The 24,056-nt window shown below is 40.8% G+C and overlaps 1 protein-coding gene across 4 annotated transcripts; it reads right to left on the minus strand.

Moving 5' to 3' along the window:
- Nucleotides 1–10,563: 10,563 nt before the first annotated feature.
- Nucleotides 10,564–23,599, minus strand: LOC134467332 (sterile alpha motif domain-containing protein 9-like). Of its 4 annotated transcripts, none has more exons than XM_063221246.1 (5): nt 23,355–23,599; nt 21,762–21,840; nt 18,101–18,208; nt 16,375–16,429; nt 10,564–16,292 (listed from the first exon to the last, which is right to left on the minus strand). In XM_063221246.1, the coding sequence occupies exons 4-5, from the start codon at nt 16,376–16,378 to the stop codon at nt 11,722–11,724; spliced, it is 4,575 nt and encodes a 1,524-aa protein (XP_063077316.1). In that variant the 5' UTR covers nt 16,379–16,429; nt 18,101–18,208; nt 21,762–21,840; nt 23,355–23,599; the 3' UTR covers nt 10,564–11,721. The 4 variants fall into 4 exon arrangements, with proteins under 4 accessions (XP_063077316.1, XP_063077301.1, XP_063077323.1 ...); XM_063221231.1 differs by having other exon boundaries at nt 10,564–16,295; XM_063221253.1 differs by lacking the exon at nt 18,101–18,208.
- Between the last annotated feature and the right edge of the window lie 457 nt (nt 23,600–24,056).

Here is a 24,056-nt window from a genome sequence, read left to right on the forward strand (position 1 = left end):
TGTTAAAGGTGCAGAAACTACAAAAAGGAAGTTACTGCAATGGTTACATCTTCCAAGCCAAAAAAGCAGTAAGACACATGTAGTTACTGCACTTTCCATTGAAGCAATCATTTGGGAGTAGACAGTAATACCAGCCAAGAACGCAGTAACTCAATTTTTGTGGTAAAAATACATGAATTTTGCAGGGTTTTTTTCGGGGTGGGGGTGTCGGGGGGGGGGGGGGGGGGGGGGTGGGGGGTAGGGTTGTGTGTGCATACATTTCTATCCTATAAAAGTATTACATGGGAGTGTCACCACCACTTTACCGACAACACAGCTGTTTGGCGAGAAAAGAAACTTTAAAGCCTTTTTTCACAGTTTACCAGGAATCCGCAGTTTACCAGTACTATTGACCCATTCGGCTCCTCTGACAGTCATTTGGCATATTAATTAGCCACTACATACAGCGGGTAGAGCAAACGTGGGGGAAAACAAACGATTTCATGGGCGGGCCCAGAGTTGCCGTCTGGGTCAATAGGCTACACAGTATTTATTGTAGTGTACTCGTGAAGAGCCTGTAGAGCCTTTTCGCCCATTTTGTTTTGTACTGTACTTTTAACAAACATGATTGTGCCTGTGTGTCAAACACACAGGATGAGTGCGGAAATGATGAGCACACACACAGGCTCTGTTGTTGCCTACCTGAGGCGCCAGAGAGGCTGGGCAGAGGCAGCAGGAGTACGGTGAGGAGGAGGAGGAGGAGCAGAGGAGAACGGCCCGGTCTGGAGGTCAGCTTGGCCGGAGCCGAAAGGCCTCCTACTGTCTGGGGAGTCATGACCTAATGCATAGTAGTAGTAATAATAATAATAATAGTAATGAAAATAATAATAATGATAATAATAATAATGATGATGATGATGGTGTTTTATATAGCGCTTTACAGGTGAAACTATGCAGACGGTAGGCCTACAAACACAGTATACAGAAAGACTAAACAGAGGCAGGGAGAAACAACAGTACCTTTCAGTGGGCACTGGGCAGGGGATGGATACAGTAGATTGCTTCACTTACGATGGCCAGGCACTCTGATAAGACAGGTAGGCATCATTATTAGACAGACATTTACATTGCAACTACATAGTACCATCAGTTGTTGAACTTTGGACAGATCACGTGTTGGATTTTTACGAAATAAACACAGCATATTTTGTGTGCTTCTCCTACAATCAAACTAGTCATTTTTATTCACAGACCACATGTAATATCCAAGCAAGCAGGAACTCTGCAAGACAGGAGGGTATCGTCACAGACAGTGATAAAACAGCATCAGTTGTTGGTTCAGTTGATAGTCAAAAGACACCAATCCTCTGTTCGTCTTAAAGGTGCATTGTGTAGGATGGTGTCCAGAGTAGGTTCTGCAAATGCTAGTCATTGAAACTTTTCTGCTTATTGCAAAATTTGAGCTTTTTACGAATATTTACTAAATAATGAACAAATATTTACATGTATGACCACATTAATATGTAGACAGGAAAGCAAAAAGTACGTTTCAGTTTTAACATTATCACAGCAGGGACATACACCTGAATTTGGCCGAGCGAAGTGAACTTCGACATTCCTTCCTACTGTGTCAAGTCAAGTCAAGTTTATTTTTCTGTTTAGCCCAGAAAGGCAACTCAATGTGCTTCACAAACAACAGCAAAAGAAATAGAACAATGCCAATGTTAAATACAAGATGATAAAAACAAAGTCAAAACAACATAATCTGATATTAAAAGAAATCTTTACATCACTAAAACAAAGTTAAAACAAAATATGGGATGAAACAGAGCACATACAGTATGGTGGCAGATTGCAATTAAAAGAACGAGACAGTATAAAAACATATTGGAATGCATTGTTAAAATGCTTGGCCTCAAGTCGGGATTTGAAAATGGGTAAGTTTGGTGCACTTTTAATGTGTGAGTGAGGGGGGAGGAGGTTACAAAGTCTGGAACCTACTGTGTCCTGTCTGTTTAGAGATTCTCAGCCAATTTATACCCTACTTTCTTTTTAGGATTATAGTATACAGCTATCATTCTGTTTTGGGTTGTGATTGCCCCAATGTTTCAGATATTGTAGAATATAGTAGCATATATATAAATGACGCCTACCTATTTTACGCATCTGACACATGCATAGAACCATTTGGGCTAAATATTGGCTCTGGGACAAAGCACAAATCCAGCCTATTATTTTGAATAAAATGGTACTCACCTTGTTCATCCAAGCAGGGTAACGTTGCAAAACTAGACTGCCTTTCCACAGGGAATGCTTGTTATTCATGTCAAGACAAGACCAAGGGTGGATTCCAATATGCAGACTCCCGTCCTCGACCTGTGCTTGTGGCCTCGCGTTTCACTGACGCCCGCCTCCATGGAGAAAACAATAAAGTTTCCCTGCTGTCAGCCTAGCCACAACAACTTTTGGGGGACTATTCATCATTCACCATACCGATTTTGCGCTTTTGCAAGATATTGAAATACACCTCTGTTGTCAGTGACGTCATAGCGAGGTCACAAGCATGCAAGGGAGCAAGAGAGGACGGGAGTCCACATATTAGAATGCACCCCAAGTGTTCTTGGCTGTGTTCAGATAGCATGGGTATTGGTTTGACAATTAAAGAGGGACATTGTTTGGTTGATGCGGTTGGCATTTGAATGTTATTGGCTGTCTGCAGCTATTTTCTGGTTAAAAAGCTGCAAGTTAGGTTGAGGCTTTTGGGCATAACTGTACAACAGCATCCAATCAGGCTGCTTGGTGCTCTGAAATGATAGTATCAGCGACAACACAGACATGTTGATCATGCTGCATGGAAAACTGGAATGGCAGGATGATACAGCAATTTATTTTCTATAGGTTCAGTAATGCAAAAATGTATGCCACATGCAAGCAAGGCCTTTTTGGCAGCACAATTAATATTCTCTTAGCTGGCACAAGTACAAGTAAAGCCTACTTCAAGTAGTGAAGTTCAAAGTAGGTATATTAGGTTAGGCAATAACAGATACTTTACTATTGTGTATTGAAATAGGCCTACATCATAGTCCTGCTATTTTATATTATTATATTACCATAGGTTCCGGATCCGGATCCGGCAGGATAATAGGGTTTTTCACAGGATCCGGATCCGGTTCCAGGATCCAGGATCCGGTAGCCGAGGCTTTTCAGTCAAAATAGTTTGAGCCAACGTGATAAAAAGGACCCACGTGTGTGAGTAGGCTATGTGTTTCAACCCTTTCGTAGGATCCGGTATCCGGTTCTGGATCCGGCAGGATCTTAAGCAGTGGATCCGGTATCCGGCAGGATCCTAAAAATCAGGATCCGGTGCATCTCTAATTTTGATCAGTCAAAAGTTTGGAGTACAAATTGGTACACAGCTTTGAATAATGCTGATTGTTGTATGCATTAATTTCAGAGAGCAATACCACAATTAAGTGAATTTAAACTAGAACTGGAAATGAAACAGAATAAGCTGAATCGAGGGCTTGGTGGCTCAATGAGCTAACACGTTACCATTACGTGGGTGACCTGGGGTTGATTCCCGGCCCGAGGTTCTTTGCCAATCTTTCACCTTTCTCTCTCCCACTCATTTCCTGTCACACTCTCACACTGTCCTATGCTAAAATCAGGATCCGGTGCATCTCTAATAAATATGCATTCTGCAGATCTTTTACATGCTTCACTGCATTCAAAACCGGTACGCAATAGCCTACCTTGGATGTAACAGGCATTACCAGAGCTGACAGCTGTATCCCTTTTTAGTGTGCTGTGATTGAATCCAATCTGATGGCACAGAAAGCTGTTGCACTGATATAATAGAGTGAGAGTTGTAGACAGGAGAAGTGCGCCACCGTGAGGCAGGGTGGAAAAAATAAATGGAGATACAAACAGCCCTAATGGCCATCAGGAGTTGGCCAAGAAAGTTGCTCATCATAGAATAAGGTAACATGGCATTGAGATTGGCTGCAATGTTTCAATATTACAGTTTTCAAACAATCAATCTAAAGACCCACACAACACACACACACACACACACACACACACACACACACACACACACACACACACACACACACACACACACACACACACACACACACACACATTATAGGCACACAATGAGAAAAAATGACAAGCTGAATGAAAACATAGTAAGTCCCAACAAAGACAGAACTGAGTAGTTTGACTCGTCATTGCATTAAAAAGGGGGAAATACGAGATATGGCCAACATGTAATTGACATGAACAAAAAAGGTGGAAAAAACCTGATGGAAAGCAGCGGTGGATTACATACAGTACCAGGTCAAGAGTCAAATTGTCTTGAGTATTTCCATGAATTATTGAATTATTTTCATGAATTACACTGTATTTCATGCATTATCGAACTAAATCTCACACGATGTCTCTTCTATAATCTGCATCTACCCGCATAGTCTATCTAAACTAGCTGATCAAAAGTTCTTGGTCACCAGACTTTCCAGCCACCATACTTTCCCCCCTGACAAGTCAGCTTTTTCTTTTCCTTTTTTAAAGATATTTTTGGGCTTTTCGTGTCTTTATTCAGCATAGGACAGTGTGACAGGAAATGAGTGGGAGAGAGAAAGGTGAAAGATTGGCAAAGAACCTCGGGCCGGGAATCAACCCCAGGTCACCCACGTAATGGTAACGTGTTAGCTCATTGAGCCACCAAGCCCTCGATTCAGCTTATTCTGTTTCATTTCCAGTTCTAGTTTAAATTCACTTAATTGTGGTATTGCTCTCTGAAATTAATGCATACAACAATCAGCATTATTCAAAGCTGTGTACCAACTTGTACTCCAAACTTTTGACTGATCAAAATTAGAGATGCACCGGATCCTGATTTTTAGGATCCTGCCGGATACCGGATCCACTGCTTAAGATCCTGCCGGATCCAGAACCGGATACCGGATCCTACGAAAGGGTTGAAACACATAGCCTACTCACACACGTGGGTCCTTTTTATCACGTTGGCTCAAACTATTTTGACCGAAAAGCCTCGGCTACCGGATCCTGGATCCTGGAACCGGATCCGGATCCTGTGAAAAACCCTACTATCCTTCCGGATCCGGAACCTCTAATCAAAATACACCCTCAGCATTAATAATAGTGAGTTGTGGTTCTACAATTATTTACGTACTCCCTGGGCAAGTTGCTGCCCGGAATCCCCCTTACATTACTGGATGCTATGCCTATTTATTTGAAAGAGGGGAATCTGAGTTTTCTATATATAGATATATGACGCGTGCCTGTACACTTAAACATTGCCAAGACAATCGATCGTAAAATCACAATAACGGGTCATTCTAAAGGGTTGAAGTTCAAGCCGCTACTTTGACTTGAATTTGTTGGCAAGGGGGGAATGCGACAAATGTCATAAACCTACCATTGGACAGATTTTCCAATTTTCCAATGGTCCCATGCAATCTGTAATAAACCAAAGAAATGTCTAAAGAAAAATGGATTAAAGGTGCCCTATTATGCTATTTAGAATAACTTTCATTGTTAATATTTTGCTTTACTGTGGTTAGTGGAGTTAATTTTGAATGATCACTTGTTTTCATGTCCATTATTTTTTATCATTGTGTACATGCACCCTACGCCGCCTGTTTGAAACGCGTGGAAGTGCAGAATGTTAGACCCTTCAACATTCTGAAATCTCGACGCAGCATGGAGCGTTTCATCAAGCATTCTATTACTAATATTACGTCAGCAGCACAGCTGTTTTTGACGTGGAATCCAACCCTGTAGCCTATGTCTAAAGTTGACAGCCAAATAGTTCACCCAATGTCCACAATTAATCTGAAAAGGACGCATCATAAATCCCACGTTGTTATTTGTGCGCCTTGCTGTGTCATTCCCTATCCAATGCGAGTCTTCCGTGCATGGGCTTCAGTTTGATTTCAAAATCGCTTGGGACAATTAGGCTGCCATTAATCTGAGAAAGGGTTGAAAGTGCTGGGTACAGGCTATTGCTTCCGATTTGAGGTTTCATGAAATAATACGCATATTGCATATGATGCGTAATAACGCGATTGTGACCATATTTAAAAATAATAATAATAATAAAAAAAAATAATAATAATATCCATCTGCGCTGTCTTGTTTATTTCTGATATCCTGCGCTGAAGAATCTTTATCTTAAACATTATTAACGCAACAGTAGGGGCCTGATTGGTTAACCCGCTGTCTAGCCTTGCATAGGCCTACTGTAGCCCTAAAGTTGAAGTTATCAGCCAAGTTTACTGCTCGCAAACAGACAAGTGTCGCGCTGGTCTAGGTGGGAGAAGTCTAGATCTGCTGTTGACAGGTGGAAATTTGAAGACACAAAGAATGTTCTGGGATTGAAATCAGATCACATTCCCTTGTTAATGACAAGTTAACCTTCACAAAATAGGCTATCCAATAAGCTAATCATCTGCAATTGCTGTACACAGTTCAAAGGATAGGCCTATTTATTCAGCGAAGTTGTGGACATTTTCTTCGCTCCCGCGGCAGCCACCATCTGGCTGTCAAAGACGCAGTCCGAAATTGAAAGAGTGCGCCCAGTAAGACAAGGGCACGACTTGTCGGACTCAAACCTATCAATTCAACGTCTGTCAGTGATATCGTGACACCCTATTTGTGATATGAACTCCGTGTTCAAATTCGTCCTGTGGTCTATTTGCAAGCCAGACTGAATAGGCTACTGAGCGCACGCGTTGTTGGCTTTTAAAAATGAGTTCCTGTTTGCTCGTTGTCTGTAGGCCTAATGCACAATGCTGCTATGCTTCATAAAAATACATTTCAAGGTATTTTCAGGTGCATGGTTTCATTTTAGTAACTGCATTTCTATTTAGTCCCCGGCAGAAATGATGCGCCCACTGGATTGGAAGCGCAATGGGCAGTCCTCGATGGATTGGTTTCATATTGGGTCTTATAACAACGCCTAGGCCTAGTCTCGGTTTCGTGGTTTTTTTGTTCGCATTTATCGACACGACAGGATTTTTTTATATAACAATAGGCCCTATCCGTTTCAGTTTCAGTTTCATTATTTTTGGCATGCCGCCCGACGACTCGACCAGTTTTAAACGACGTCAAGCCAATATCCACGTTGCTCTTGCAGATATGATGAACAAAACTGCGTTGCATTTTAATTACTGAATTGTAGCCTACGCATAGCCTATAGGCTACTAACTGGCTAATCCTTGCCAACATTGCTGATGCAAACGGCTGCTGGTCATGTCGTGATACCTATTTGGATAACATCAGCTCACGTCTTCTAATTAATGTTATGCAAGTGTAGGGTTTTCACATCTTACCAAACAAAAGTTAGTCTTGCCAACAGCATATGCAAAACGGCCCTGAAGCGAATAGAGAGAGACAGGAGAGATTCGAGTCTTTCACCCACTTGGAAGTGTTTTGGATTCTCAGTGCGCAACTGCGTTAACGCGTTCTGCCTGTTTTCGACCTTCCTCATTCAACTGTTTCTGACCCGTTAGCCATAGGCCTACCAACCGGTATTTTATCAATGTAAAATGCAGCTGTAATATCACAATGAAACAAAAATATATAACTTGGGCCACAGGTGAGTGTAGCCTCCAGTCTAGACCGATGCTGTGGAGCCGATTTATGAATTGAAAAAAAAAAACATGCGTAGCCTAATGGAATAAACTTGTGGATGGCGAAATCCTACACTATCCTTGTAGGCTACACTATTCTTGTACACTATTTTGTACACTGAGTGGTGTATTCACAAATAGGATAGGCCCTACATCTCATCACAATACTGTCAAATTCAGATAGGCCTAGGCTATGTGGCTGCGATGAACAAATGCGCATTAGGTCTACTGTCTCTGCAATTAATAAATGGTCTGTGACATCGTCAACACTCCATCCCATAAGCAGCAATGTTAGGTACAGCATGACGTAGACCCGTACCGGAAACAAAAGCTATAGAATGTTGAAAACCCAACCACGCGTTCTCTGGCAGTTGAGAAATAGCGTTCCTGCGGCCGAGAAATTCTCCCCCAAGAGGCCAATTTGTGAAATGCAGCTTTCACCAAACTTTTACATACAACAGATGCTGTGCAACCCAATAAATGGGTAGTGGACATGAAAAAGCATAATAGGACCCCTTTAAAAGTAGGCTATGTATGTAATAAATGTGTGACATCTTAATTAGAGTTCACTCTTCTATCCATATTCCCATAATAATGTCTAACCTCCTTTTTGTTTTTCATCTGATTTGCTTTTATTAAATGTATCATGTGATACCCATGGACCTTGGATTTTTGGCTTCAATGAAGTCAGCAGCACCCTGTCCTGATCAGGTGAGCCATCACCAAAGGCACATGTGGCACTGTTCACTGGCTGGAAGAGATACTGAACAAGACTGAGGGTGATTTACAGGACATGGTTGTTTTAACTGGTCAGTGGAAACCTAGCTGTCATGGCACCAGGTGGAAACAGTGGGGGAAAAACACAATGACATGCCTTAGTCTTACTTCAGCATGCTGAATAGGCCTGGTTATGGTTTTTTTTGCATCATTGACAGTTGTTAACATAGGTTTACAATATGTTCTTGTAAAATGGAGTTGTCGAACCAATCTAGTTTTTTTGGGGGGGGTCGACAGACAAGAAGTTTAAGAACCCCTGGCGCGCTGCGGCTGATGAGGGAGAGGATGACCTTAAAGCTGGAGAAGCAAGAAGCTGGAGTTTGAAGGGTGGTGCTTCCATGGCTGGACCTCAACGATGCTGCGGTTACAGAAAGTCCCCTTGAGTTAATGGAGGGCAGTAGTGCTTTGTGCTTCAGCCGCACACCATTAGTGTTTCTCATGACCAGGAGCAAGTCTACCATTTTTTTTAGACCATTGTGAACGTGGGCATTTATTTGTACAAAATTATACTAGAATTTAACACTTTGTAAAAAAAATCCTATCCCCTTGTAGCTGAAGTGGACTAATGTCAATTTCATTGTAGGCCTTCATAGGAGCAAACTCACGTTTGTACGCTTAGACGTAGAAAATGAAACTAGAGGTGCTCTTCAGTCAATGCCAATCAAAGGAGAACACTTCCACTTTTTGCAAAAAAATGACTAAAGCTGTGTGAATACAAAGTGACAAATACTGTAAATCAAGGACTAAATTTGAAATGTCAGGTTAAATATCTACTTATTGTAAATCATAGGAGTCGATAAAATACATATCAGTTCATATCAGTTGGGAAAGTATTAAGCAGCAGATTTCAACTATTGTCAGGTCTACTTACAAATACTGGCTGCCAGGATTGCCGTGAATAGGCTAGCAATCTAGTTTTGTGTTTTAACTCTATGCCTGTATTAGACCGTTCAAAAATCTCCTATGTGAAGGCTTTGACGCCATCTGTCAGTGTTGAACTGCAACCACCTGAGAATGTGTCATTGTTTCAAACGGAAGTCAAAAGGTTAAGGATGGCTTATTTATGTCCACAAACGTTTCAGTCTGAGCACCCTTCTTCAGCGTGTAAATGCACCCATGGTGGTAGTTGTGCCCAGGTGTTCACCATTGACTGTATATACAGTACATAGGCCAATATTATTTCTCCTATGAGAAGTATAATGGCAGGGCATTATAAGCATTCCAAAACAAAATGACTAAAGTAACAGTGACAGTTATAGTGTCTTTTTTCCCTTAATTTTCTCTGTTTCAACCTGGCGATTGAGGGCGGCAGACTGCTTTTAACATGCCATCCTTAACAGCAATTGAGTGTTCCAAGTGACTAGTAATTGTCAACAAAGTAAACAATCATCTGTGCTCTGTCCCTCTTGAAAAATTTACATTGTGAGTGTAGAGAAAGTAGCAGAAACGGTCATGGCTGTGTCCTTACAGCACCCACCTCGCCATAAAGCCCTCTGCATTAATAATAATAACAACAGTAAGATAATAATAATAAAACGAGTAAAACACAAACTAGAGCATTAAAAACAGGAGATAAATCATTCTAATTTCATGCTGCTGCTTGTCATTTTACATTTTGAACCTGAATGTGTGGTTGCGTTGAATGGGCTTTCACCATCCTGCACCCAACAGTGCTTCTGTCGCCCTTCACTCTACACTGTGAAACTCAACACCCCCTGCTGCCACCAGAGGTGTATAAAGTAGAAGTACTGTTTTTTATGTAATTACAACACTATTAGCGTAACATAACATAGTTGCATTTGCAACCATGTGATATCATAAGGGCCGGTGTTGTAATTACATCAAAAACAGTACTTCTACAGAAAGAGCAGTCGGTTCTTTTTGTAATGCACTCCCAATATGAACAAAAACAAAACTGAGAACTTTTGCTGTCAGTTCACTTTTTGGTCCACTTAAAGGATAACTCCAGCCAGTTTCAACATGCAGTTGTAATGCTCACACTACCCTGGACTTGTCAGTACCTGAGATTTTTTTTTTCTTCTTCAGCCTTTTCCGAGATCCTGGTCATTGTAATGGGGGCAGGTGTTTTTTAGATTAAAAAAAAAAACATTTTCATTTATTCCCAAAAACATCCAAAAGGTTATGCAACATCAGCAGACAACTAGCAAACAGCGATAACTTTCCGGAAAATATTTGGAGTAGGCCTATGTTAAGATTTTTAAAAATGTAAACAAAAGCTGCCCCCATTAGAATAGCTCATATCTCGGAAAGGGCTGAGCCAAAAACTACAGCATCACTGGGTACTGACAAGTCAAGGGTAGCGTGAGCAATACAACAGCATATTGAAATTGGCAGGAGTGCTCCTTTAAAGAGCTTGGTTCACTTAAAAGGGGACTAGGTGTGAAAATACCCTTACTTTGCCTGGTGAAAAACGTGCAAAGGAAGTGAATTGTGTCACCTTAAAGGTTACTCTTGTAAGTGGCGCTCATCACTCATCCTGATGTCCACCACCAACTCCTAACACACCAGATTGAGTGAGGTTAGAACAAAATCAGTGTCAGTCAAGATGATCATTTTTATTTCAGTGTCAGTCAAGATGCTGGACCATCTGGCCACAGGTTTTAGTTTGTGACAATGCATAAAAAAACACAATCATGTCAGCAATTATGGACATCAAAAAGTTACATGTGTATATACATTCAGAATAACTTGATATAAAATCTGTCCAACCAACAGCACTTATAAAGGTACAGTAAGGTAAGGCAACACAAGTATATTTGACATGATTCAGAAATGTCAAAGTCTCAAGAGTATTACAACATTGAGATTTAAATGAATGATTGCACAAATGTTAAATAAAGTGCCCATAAAAGAAAGAAATGAATTTCAAATAGATAAGAGTACATCATGCATTGTCATAAAATGTCCTTTATATTACAAACATTGAAATTCAAAACATCAAATCAAACCGAACAATAAAAATAAAATACTAATGCAAGAACATGAATGATCTTGCCAGGAGAAGTAAATACAGAGGCAAAGCAGTACGTGCAGTTTATCACATGGAGTGATATTTGGCTGCTATGACCATACAACACATGAATAAAGAACCAATAAATACATTTTTTTTAAATGTCAAAAAGGTACAGAAAAAAATGGATACCATATTGCAGCGGTGTATACCATATATTTTATATGCACAATTGAAAACATTATACAACACAATTTAGTGTAACTTTTGTGATTATTGCAAAGTAATGTGTAAAAGTTCCCTTCTGGAACAATTCGACAATCATCTCCATGTTGACTATACCATTGTTGTAATGTTGTATGCCACTGGCCCCCTGAATGTAAAGCCCAAGTAGAAGGTAACATTCTCATTCCCATAAGGCACTGTGCCTGTGTTTAAAGCATACACAACAAACTTCTTCTTCTGTGGTCCTTCAATGTACACTGTCCCATCCTCTGTCCAGCCAGTTACACGTTTGCACAGTTCTGCAATTTCTGGCCGTTTCCACACCTCTCCACGAAATTTCAATTTTTTCTCAGACATGCTCAGAGGTTTTGTGATCTTTTCCACTTTGGTTCTATGGACAAACTTATCAAATCCAATTCCATTTCCCAAGAAAAAATGGGTGAAAATCTTCCTTCTTCTCTGCGGAATATCTTTCATTTTTTTCCAGTAACTGCGTTTGAGGTATTCCAGTGCTCCAAGAACAATTTCATATTTACTGTTCTTTGTGTCCTCCATGTCATGCTCTTCGGGCCAGAAAAGTAATGTGAGGAGGTAGAGGGCACATGATAAACAGTCTCGTTTCTCACTGGGAAGCTGCTGGGTCAATCTCCGAAGATCCTGAAGACTGGACAGTTTGGGAGACTGGGGTGAGAGGCAGCTAAGTGCAATGTGGGTGGCTATGTAGTTTGAAAGATCCACCTGATCCAGCCTTGCTTTCTGTGGATTTCTGGGGTACAATGAGATTATTTCCTCCAATATTTTGACTGAGTCTTTTTCCTTCTGGTCACTGAGAAGTGAGAAGATTGTGATGATGTTACCCCCACCAAGGCGATAAATCAGCATCCGTTTCATGAAGGGAGTTAAACTGTCTGGGTTTGACTGAGACTGCTTCTTAATGGTTTCAGCAGAGGCATCACTGAAGTACTTTCCATAGACCAAGGACTTGGTCACCAACCAGGTCTTGGGGTGGACTATTGTCGTGTCATAGCTCTCTGAAGTTTCTTCTTCATCCGCACTCACATCAGTCTGAAAATAGCTCAAATCCTCAGATATCCACTCCAAGGCCTGACGCATTAAAGTCTGTAGGTTTTTCAATTTGCTGTGAATATTCTCCCATGGTTTCCTAACTGGTTCAGGAATAAAGTCAGTCACCAGGTACTGTATGCACATGGTCTTGCAGGAGAAGATAGGAAGTGAGGAGATAAGCTTAAGCAAAGTGCATCCCACTTCTACTACAGCGAAAAATCCAGAGTTGTTCATCGTTTCCACATCTGCAATAGCAGCTCTTTCACAATGTTGAAAACATTCTAGTGCTTTTAATGCAGTCTCAATGGCATCAACAGTATTTTCAGGTGTTTTCTTCACTTTGTCAAGTGCTTTAGATTTGGCAGCAAACCACCTCCTGTAAACTTGGCCTCTGGTGTCTAATATGTATGAATTGTTTGGTAATTTGGATGCTGCTATTTCGGCCCACTTTTTCGCATCCTCAAACTGGTCGTGAGAATAGTTCAGACGTGCAAGTTGTTGTGCGAAGAAAGCATCTTTGTTGAATCGTATATATGCCTCTTCAAGAAGAGTAATGGCTTTCTGAGGAGTTTCATTCTTCTGTACATGCTCAATCAGTGGAGAGAAGAAACTGTCAGACTCATCTCCTTTGCTTATCCTGCTTCGCCTCATGAATAGGGCTCTCAAAAATTTCAAATAGTCGTCTCTGCCAAACCTGTGGTCAAAAAGCACGTCCTCATGCAGGAGAGCCAGTGCAAGATCACTTTGAAGCTGATCATTCAGGAGCTGATGCAGTATTTCCTTTGCAACTAAGGGGTGAATAATTCTGACGGATTGAATGTACGTCCTATCATCTCTTAAGTGTATGAAGACCAATTTCGCTTGCTCACTAAGGGAGCTCTCAAAGGCATGCTGTCGAAATCTATCAGAGTAGAAAGTTATTGGTAGCAAGGCCTCACAATGGGATCGAGAGATGAAGGAGTTTTGTACATAGGCATTCAGCAAGGCAACATAGCGAATGAGCCTTGTAACTAATGATGCATGGTCAATCCCTTGCAGCAAATGTGTCACAAATTGCTGTATGTACTGGTTATTGAATTCCTCACTCATCAGGACAAAAGTCAAGATGAACTGTGGCTCGTGCTGTTGCTCAAGTGTCTGACGTTTTGTTGCAAAGTGTCTCTTCTCTTCATCTGACAATTTGTGAGTCACTGCAACATTTTCCAACGGTGATTCCATACACATTCTCTCTGGGTTATGGGACCGTTTACAGGTAAGCAAAATGAAACACAGTGTTCCATGTGCAATCTTCTTGGTGTTGAATGCAGCCTCCAATTCATTCTTTAAATCATCCAAATACTCTCTGTCACAGTCTTCCAAAAGCAAGAGGACTGGGAGACAATGTTGCATGTCTTTCTCTTCATATTCTCGTAGCTGGAAGGCATGCTCTGCCACTAAAGAGGGAGAGTATGATGGCTTCACAACAGCACATCGTAGGGCTTTTCGATTGTTCCAAAGAACTTGCCTTGCAACTGTGCTACCACCACTTCCTGGATGGTGGTATATATTTAGGCAACAAATTGGAGGTTGCCCAACATGTCTTTTGAGGTTGCTCTGGATCAGACTTGAAATATCATGGTAAGCATCCCTTTGAATGACATCCCCTACCAACTTTTTGTCAGCCAACCAGAAGTTCAACCAGTTCACTTTTCCTCCATGATAAAACTGCCTTTCAATGATTTCTTTCTGTTCCTTAGCAAATTCAAGGCTGGTTTCATCACATTGGTTAACACCCAAGATTTCCAGGGAATACATCCTCTCTTCCTCACGAGTCTCAAGGTTGCACTCTCCTTTTACATAGACTGGGAGGAATTTTGTGGGGCGTGAAGTCATGGGTTGGATGCGCTGCAGTGTTGCATTGATGTGGCTAATTTTCATCCCAACAACACTTGAGCGATTCACAGTGTCTACACCACAAGACCCCTCTGCAAAGCTCTGCCACTTCAAGAAGTTTTCTTCTGATTCTGAGATGCATATGATGTCATCATGACCTTCCATGTCAATAAAGAACTCAAGGAAAGTGTAAAGTAGAGGCTTTTCAACAGGAGATGTGAGCAGGAACACCACAAGGAAAGAGCCTTTTGGCAGTATCTGTTTACAGATCACTGACACACATTCTTTCAGTAGAGTCATTCTTGATTTGATCCATGTCATCTCATCATACTGACCTTCATTTCCTTTGAAATCACTGCGTCCATTGCAAAATATCCAATTTGCCTGCTCAAATAAGTGAAGATGGCTTGCAAATTCGCTTACACTCTTTCCAGTGGGGATTTTGTAGTCTTGCATAAAGTGTAGGTTTACAGCATGGTGCTTTGAGTATTCACTGCACAATCCTGATACTTTGGAGTCCGGATCAAAGTCAAAGACACTGAAGATGTTCATATTCAGCAGAAAGTCTATACTGCTAAGATCTTGCTTTCCAAATTTGTTTGTGACAAGAATGTACCATTTTTCTTTCTCAATGAATTTCTTGCCACTGGTTATGAGCATTGTGAGTTTTCTACCGAGGTCTTGGCTGACATCTGGGTTGCTCTCAAAACATGCCTGCTCAGCCCTTTCTCTCTGAGCATCCCTTTCACGGACGCGCTGGTAGAATTCATTTGGATCACTAACTGGTTCCGTTTTCGATCCAATTCTGCTGTAGATGACGTCTTTTTCGAACTCAAGCTTGTTTGCTTCCTTTCTGAAGTTTGGAAGACGAACAGGGTATACACTGTTCTTCACAACACTGATAGTAGGAACAATGTCAACTTCCACAACATACATCTTTTCATGGCTCTTAATGTCAATTACCTCAATAAATTGAGGTGGCCGAATACACTGTCTCACATGCTCTGCCTTTCCACTAGAACATGCTCTCTCAATGTGATCCAGGGCATCAACATACATGTCTTTTTCAGCCACTGGCACACCAATAATCTCACCATGCACATAGCCAGAGTCATCCCTACTATCCATTACACCAAAATGTATTGTGCCATTCGTGCGCATGTTCATGCAACCAGCACCAAATTTCAATATCTCTCTGGCCAATTTAGCTTGCAACTTTGTGCGGTCTAAAGTTGCTGCAATGGCAAATGACTTGTACTCATGACAGGGAGATATGAGATCAACTACACCAGATTCTGGTTGTAGGACATTGTGTTTGATATACGTAAAATCAATACCATCTTTGCAAAATGGCCTAGGCTTACAGTCGTTTTTTGATGTTAAGACAGATTGTGCTTGAATCTCTGAGATTGTGGTTTCCTTGGACTCTGGAGGTTTTTCTTTTGTCTCATTGTCATTTTTGGCATCGCTGTGTTCCCTTTTAGAAGCTCCTTGATTTTTGTGGACTTTTTGCGCCTTCTTAAGCGATTCAACAAGTTCATTTCTCTTCTTGATGATCAAAAGAGCTGGCCCGGATTTCATCCCAGTTTCTTTTTTCAGAAAGTCCTCCGTTACCTCCAGAAGAATGTTCCCATTCACTTCTTCTTCGTTCAGCTTGCTCACATAGTCTTCTTTTATGCCAATGGACCTCAGCCAGGCACTGACCATTGCTTCTGTCCATTGTTTGACTGGAAGATTTTCAAACTCTGCTGCAAAAGGGGCAATTATTAGTTACTGATAAATATAACTTCGTGGCATTTGTACAGTTAAGAATGGAGTAATCCTTACCCATTATTCAGACCGCAAAATCATCTCCAATTGTCTTTGCTTCATCATTAGGTGCCTGTGGAACAACAATTTACACTAGTAAATAGTATGCTAGCAATATTCCAAAGCCATTTGACCATGTGCATATCTTCTTTTACTGTTTCTCTATGCCATTTAAATTTCACTTTCATTTTCAGACTGTTGGCTGTACTTTCCCATACGAAAATCGACCATGGTTTTATTGTAGTATTCATGTTTTTTTCTGTAGTAACCATGGTTTCTCTAAGTACTCTGAACCAACCATAGTATTACTATGTCTTATCCATGTTTTTTTGGGGTAACCATGAATACTGTGGTTCCTGTCTAACCATGGATCATGGTTATTCATGTTTTTTTCAGCATGGTTTGTGTCTATGGTTTAACCATAGTCACAAACCATGCTCAAAAAACCATGGTTAATTGTGGGTTTACCGTGGTCGTTTTTTTTTATTTTGCAAGGGTTGTGGGAAAAGTCATGTGTGCAATAGCTTGGTTTATAAAACCGAAGGACTGAATGAGGCTTAAAACCGAAGGACTGCATGAAGTTTATTAGCCCACCTCATTTCTCAGTGATAATTAGTCAGCTTATACCTGCTAACAGACATTGAACAAGTTGCTAAATATGGTCATAATTGTTTTTGCTCTAATGGGGCACCCAAGTCTCCACCCCTTCCGGGCGGCTCGTGGGGCTGGGAACGCAAAAACTTTTGACTGGGCTGTAATGGACTGATCAAAGCTATTTACCGATCCACCTCGCATTTCCCCGTCGATCACACATATGCTGTGCCTCAGAATTAATAACAACCAATGGTGTGCTTGTTGACTTCACTTGGCAAGCGATTTTTGAGTTGTGTGTGTGCAAAAATATGTAATTATTTGGACTACACAACAGACGTTGCATGTCCGACGTGCAGCCATTTAAGCCTCGGTGCAGCGGTAGGGTTGGCTGTGCCTCGGTTCACGTCAGATATGCAAGGCGCACGTGTAGTCTCTAACACAGTTTTGCACAAAAGCTAAAATAACGTTTCTTGCGTGTCGAAAATTAGTGGTCTTACGACGCAAATCCAAACCTTTCAAATTCACTGTCATCATATGTGAAATCCGGAGCACATGCCAAACGGGATGATGATTTTGCTTGACTCGCTCCATTAACTCTCATTTAAAATTTTGAGAGCTCCAGCCCCACGGATTGGAAGTAGAAGGGCATGACTTAGGTGCCCCATTAGTCAGATTAATGGTGGTACTTTTCGTGGCAATAACAAGAATGGTCTCTAACTTCAAAGGGGGGGCTAATAAATCTGACTTCAACAGTAACAACAACAATAATTCTTCTTCTTCTTCTATTATTATTATTATTATTACTACTATTATTATTATTATTATTATTATACTGGAAGTCACAACAACAACAAAAACAATAAGAACACTTAAGAATAGATTTCACATCTTAGCGACTAATATTGTATATGCCTACTGTCTGTATTTGTGACCCATAGACTTGTAGACTTATAAGCAGACCTACTATTACATAACTAGCAACTGCTTTTATACAATGCAAATCACAGATATTTTTAGGTGAAGGCTATCCGTCACAGAGTCTCTGGAGCAATGCGGGTTTAGGTGCTTCCTGGGACCTATAGTCTCTGCAGTTTACATGTTTGTTAGCTGTAGTTTTGTAAGCTGTATGGCAATGTAATGGCCATCTTACATGGGTCATAGATGAGGGAGATGCATCCAGGTGCCCAAACCCAGTCTGCAAATATGTAGTCTTGATACAGTCTGCAAATTGATGGAACAGGCCGCCCTGAAGAAATTTCTGCAAATATTAAACAAAGAATCTTCAACATTAAATAATTAGTGTTTGTATAATGCACTGTATCTTCATTGTTTAATAAGCCCTTCTATGACTGGTAGGCTGTACAGAGCCTACGATTAGTATTGGCACCCCTAATTTCATTAGAAATATACACAACTGTTACCACCAGGACCTTTTTATTGGAGGTTCGGAGATATTCTGAATAGAAAAATATATTTCCCAAATGGATTTTGTAATTTCAAAGAATAAAGGGAATGTGCAGAAATATTAGCACCCCTCCTTAATATTTAGTGCACACTCTTAAATAGCAATTACAGCTTCCAAACGTTTTTGTATTGATGAACAAGCTTATTGCACTTCTCTAGTGGCATTATCTCCCACTCTTCCTTTAGGCCTACAACATGTTCATCATCTGTGATTGCACATTCTACTTGCACTAACTCAAAACGAACACACACACACACACACACACACACACACACACACACACACACACACACACACACACACACACACACACACACACACTGATACAAACACACACACACACACACACACACACACACACACACACACACACACACACACTGCTGGCACTTGAATAAGTGTTGCCAGGTGTAGAACGAGAAATAAGTTTTGGGCTGTCTTAGAAAAAAAGCCAAAAACAGCTGCTTATAATCATTTATTAACCCTTTTTCCTTGAAAGGGAACTTAAAGTGTTGGGTAGGGAAATATAAATGATAAATTATACAAAATATTATTGAAATGAAAAAGTGATAAAAATAGAAATGGGTCATTCCACGCCAAATCAACAGGAGCCCGCGCACTTAGGTCTCAAAAAATTCTGAAAATATTACTGAGTGTACCCATGATACTTAAGAGAAACACTGTTACTTTATTTGAATGTAAAATGTATACTCTCCATGTTACAGCCAATTTCACTGGGGGAGGGGGTTGCCCATTTTGTTCACACTCTTTTTTTGTCAAAGTTCACAAGCCCGTAGCTCAAGAACTAAACCATGTAGGAAGCTCAAATGTGGCATGCTGGTACATAGATAGGAGTAGTTTGTTGCAAAACTGTCAGTTTTGGTCTGTATGATCCTGCATTGTCATGGCATTCCCTCAAAGATGATACAAATTGTTCTGGAGTTGTTGGCTGTGCTCTGTTTAGGCCTTCAGAAGACATATTTGTGCCCAACATAGCCTCATGATTTTTTCCCCTTGTAGATACAAGTAGAAACACTCCCATAAAAATCTATAAATAGAAAGGAAACCCCATCAGTGTTTGACCAGAAGACCTCACAAGTCCGACAAATCATTTTGGGTGTCATTTTCAGAGCACCAGAACACCTTGTGGGATTGTCCACAGATTTTTATTTTATATTTTTCTTCATTCTCCATGAAGTCTTCTTTTTAAAAATGCCAATGAGCCTTGTCTGATGTGTTGTTTTCTTTTGTAATTTCCACCCTGAACATGGGCAAAATGCAAAAAGAGAGCAACATGATTTCGATAACATTTAATGTAAAGCCTAAATAATCAAATGCAAATTTTGCCCAGACATGATCACCCGAGAGTCCCTGTGCAGGGGTGCAGGTATCCCTTTCAATTTCAATGATTTCAGGAGCGTTCAATGTGGGAGCAGGTTCGCACACCAAAAGAGACAGTAGGTCAGGCACAAGGAGTCATGTTGTTACTTTTTTTGACCAGCAGATGGCAGCGGACGAAACGCATAGAAAACATATTGCCCTCAATGTGCATATAGCCCATATTCAGGTTGGAAATTACAAAAGAAAACATCACATAAGACAAGTCTCATTTACATTTTTAAAAAGAAGAATTCATGGAGAATGAAGAAAAAAATAAAATAAAAATCTGTGGACAATCCCACAAGGGGTTCTGGAGCTCTGAAAATGACACCCAAAATGATTTGTCAGACTTGTGAGGTCTTCTGGTCAAACACTGATGGGGTGTCCTTTCTATTTATAGCTTTTTATGAGAGTTTTCCTACTTGTCTCTACAAGGGAAAAAAATCAAGAGGCTATGTTTGGCACAAATATGTCTTCTGAAGGCCTAAACAGAGCACAGCCAAAAACTCCAGTACAATTTGTATCATCTTTGAGGGAATGCCATGACGATGCAGGATCATACAGACCAAAACTGACAGTTTTGCAACAAACTATTCCTATCTATGTACCAGCTTGCCAAATTTGAGCTTCCTACATAGATTAGTTCTTGAGCTACGGGCTTGTGAACGTTGACAAAAAAAGAGTGTGAACAAAATGGGCACCCCCCTCCCCCAGTAAAATTGTCTGTAACACGGAGAATATACATCTTAAATTCAAATAAATTTACAGTGTTTCTCTTAAGTACCATGGGAACACTTGGTAATATTTTCAGAATTTTTTGAGACCTAAGTGCACGGGCACTTGTTGATTTGGCATGGAATGACCCAAATGGAGATTAATTTAAATTCGTGATTTTATCTCATTTTTAAATTTGATTTCAGTTTTTTTCGTTCGAAAGATTAAGATTTGGGGGGAAATCACCACTCATCAAAAAACTGTGCAGAAAACCGTGATATCAATTTTCATCAAAAAAACCGTGATGCACATTTTTTCCAAAACCGCCCAGCCCTAACACTGACTCAAAAGTGCACGCACACACACACACACACACAAAGACTGAACTAACTCAAAAGCGTGCGCGCACACACACACACACACACACACACACACACACACACACACACACACACACACACACACACATGTTGCTGCTGTTCCATGCCTGTTACTTGAATGACTGTACTGGAAAACTAGCTACCAAATATTGTAGTTGTAAAATTGCACATTACAATAGCTTACTTTATATTTATTATTTCACAATGCTACTATCACTTTGTCAGAATCGTCAAAATAGGACATAACTGGAAATGGACAACAATACCTCTTCTTAATGTTCTATGTATGTCTGCTGTTGCCCAGTCTTGCACTTTATATGTAGGCCTATGTAAGGGTATTGTTTAGGTACTGAAGGTGTAATGTATGTGTACTGTCTATGTCTAATTGTCTATGTCCACACCTTAAGTCTATGTCTATGTCTGCATGGGAAAATAAGAAACGTAATTTCAATTCTTCAATAGATGCAATAGTAGTGACATAATTTTATGGATTGAGCACCATGCTTGATTTTTTGGCCGGGTATTCTTTTCCTTAAAGTCTTTTTCTTGCAAAATATGCAAATATGCTGTTTGTATGAATTACTGAAAAAAGGGCCCTACAAGCGTTGCTTTGTAGTGTTTAAAATATGGTGCTTGTTGAGACAACTACTTGAGGCTGTTCGAAGTTGGCCTTCAGGTCTGTAGATGTTAGACCTGGTGTTTTTTTTCACTATTAGCACCAACTTTCGTAGACTCCATCATAAATTCTTTCCTTTCCCCCACATCAAATGAGGTTCTTAAAAGTTCCATGTTTAGCAGATTTCGGAATAAGGAGTGGCAATTAGTAGGCCTATACCTAGCCTATATCTAGGCTATAGGTCTTTTGAGATTACCTTTTATCATTTGTAGGTCTTGATTTTGCAAATGATAGGCTGTTGTCTGGCGTCCCAGGCAGCTCATATGTTTTCACCACTGTGAAAGAGGAACACAAGATGTAACAGGTGGCTTTTTAATATCATAATTCGTTGGCTAATTCATGTCCTATATACAAAAGCAATTTGTCACATGTGAATCAAATTGTGCTTCTACCGTACCATACTGCCGTAGGCTACAAAACAAGAACACAGTAGGCTGACTCCGATTCCTGGCAAACTGAGAAAAAAGGCATCACCGTTTCCTATCTGGCCCACAACTGTGTTGTCAGTAAAGTGGTGGTGACACTTCCATCTACTTCTTTTTTAGGATAGAAATAAAATGCAAAAAAAAAAAACAACAACATTCGTGTGTCTTTTCTCCACAAAAATGCAGTTAGGCCTACTGCGTTCTTGGCTGGTAGGCCTACTGCCACAAAAAAGGAGTTACTGCGGAGTTGCGTTCTTGGATGATATAGGCTAAGTGTCTACTCCCAAACCACTGTTTCAATGGAAAGTGCAGTAACTCTTGCGACTTAGGGCCAAGGCCTACTGCATTTTTGTTTTGTAGGCTACGACGTAACCTCTTAAAGGTAAGCTTACACTGTGCAGGAAATGGTCAGAAAAGGTAGGCCTACTGCAACTATGCTGCTCATTGAAACTGGGCTGCCTATTGCCAAATTTGATCTTTACATGAACGTTTACTAAGTAATAAACAAATATTTTCTAATAAGGTCCAAGTACAGTCATTTTTGCAGCTAAAAATGGCTATTTTTGGAAATTCAAAATGGCGGACCATGGAGAAGATCCCCTTTCATGTATGAAAAGTGCAATTTTTCCAGTCATAATGAATAGGCTACTTAGAATTTGATGGTGGTGCTAAGTATTCATAAAAAGGGCAACATTAGTGAATGGGCAGCAAGAATTCTGGAAATAAACAACTAAAAATCTCACACAGTGTCCCTTTAAAGCCAAAACACCTCAGTACTTCTTTTTGTAATTTTTGCACTTTCAATATGTTTTTTCTCTAAAACGGGACGACGTTGCATGGACCACAGTTTTATTACACAAGACAAATGAGGAAGTTTAAAGCCCATTTCTGATCTCAATTTCGACCACATACGAGACTGTCTGCCTGACTGTATGCCTATCCAAGGGTGCAAACTGCCAATAGGCAATTGACTTCGGGAGGAGCTACCTTTTGCAGACACAAAAAGTCCCCTCTCATAGTTTTAAACTTCACGGTAAACACAGGCTAGCCTACAGCTATGAAAAGAGCATGCCACCACCATTCAGGAAAACTATGGAACATGGCTACAAACAGTGTGCAATAGGCTACCCGGGAGGACTGTGCGACTGTGCCATTTTCCCAAACCGGGCGCGGTCTGTGGCACTTCTCTTGAATTGTAGCCTAAGGGCCTTTACATGAGCAGCAAACTGACAGCTAGGCAGACGACAACGGGATCAAACGCGATGGGAACAGGCGTGTTAAAAACGTGCATATCGGATCGAAGTTAGGCCATGTAACCTAATACTGTAGGCTACTGCGTAATATCGATTTGGACAGCTACTCACCAACATGCAGGACTAGTCTCCAAAGAAAAACTGCTGTGGCGGCTGATTATGACATTACGCAGTCTGCTCGAGAAGGAGTGGACTCAATCATTATTTTGTTCGCGCCGTCTTCGGCATCGGCCCTTCCCTTAATGATAGGACGAACCAGCCCGTGGCGCATTTTGGCCGAACTTAAGTTGAGTTTTGCGGAAAACGAAACTTATGACAGGACCACAAACCAATATGTGGACTCCTGTACTCCCATGATAGGCCTACCCCCTTGTGGTCTCGTGATGACGTCACGGAGAACATATCGCAGAGGCCTGGCCTATAATAAAACTTAATGTAATCAAATAGGCCTATAAAATAAGCTATAAAATGTGCAATCAACTGATTCAGTGCAAATATAGGATTCAAGTATTCACATTTCAACACACACACACACACACACACACACACACACACACACACACACACACGCACACACACACACACCAATTGCACAAGATCCTATGGCAAAGTCCATATGCATCTCACAGTTTATTGAGGGGGGGGGGGGCAGGTGACGTATGGAGTTCAACAGTCTGAAGGCAGTGAGATAGAAACTATCCTTCATTCTCGTAGTGTGGGCACGCAGAGTCCTAAAGCGCCTGTCAGATGGTAGCATGGCGAGGAGCTTGACCAGGGTGTGTGTGAGGATCTCCTGGTAGTTGGCAACCAATG

This window comes from Engraulis encrasicolus, chromosome 2, assembly GCF_034702125.1.
Source record: "Engraulis encrasicolus isolate BLACKSEA-1 chromosome 2, IST_EnEncr_1.0, whole genome shotgun sequence".
NCBI classification, from domain to species: domain Eukaryota; kingdom Metazoa; phylum Chordata; class Actinopteri; order Clupeiformes; family Engraulidae; genus Engraulis; species Engraulis encrasicolus.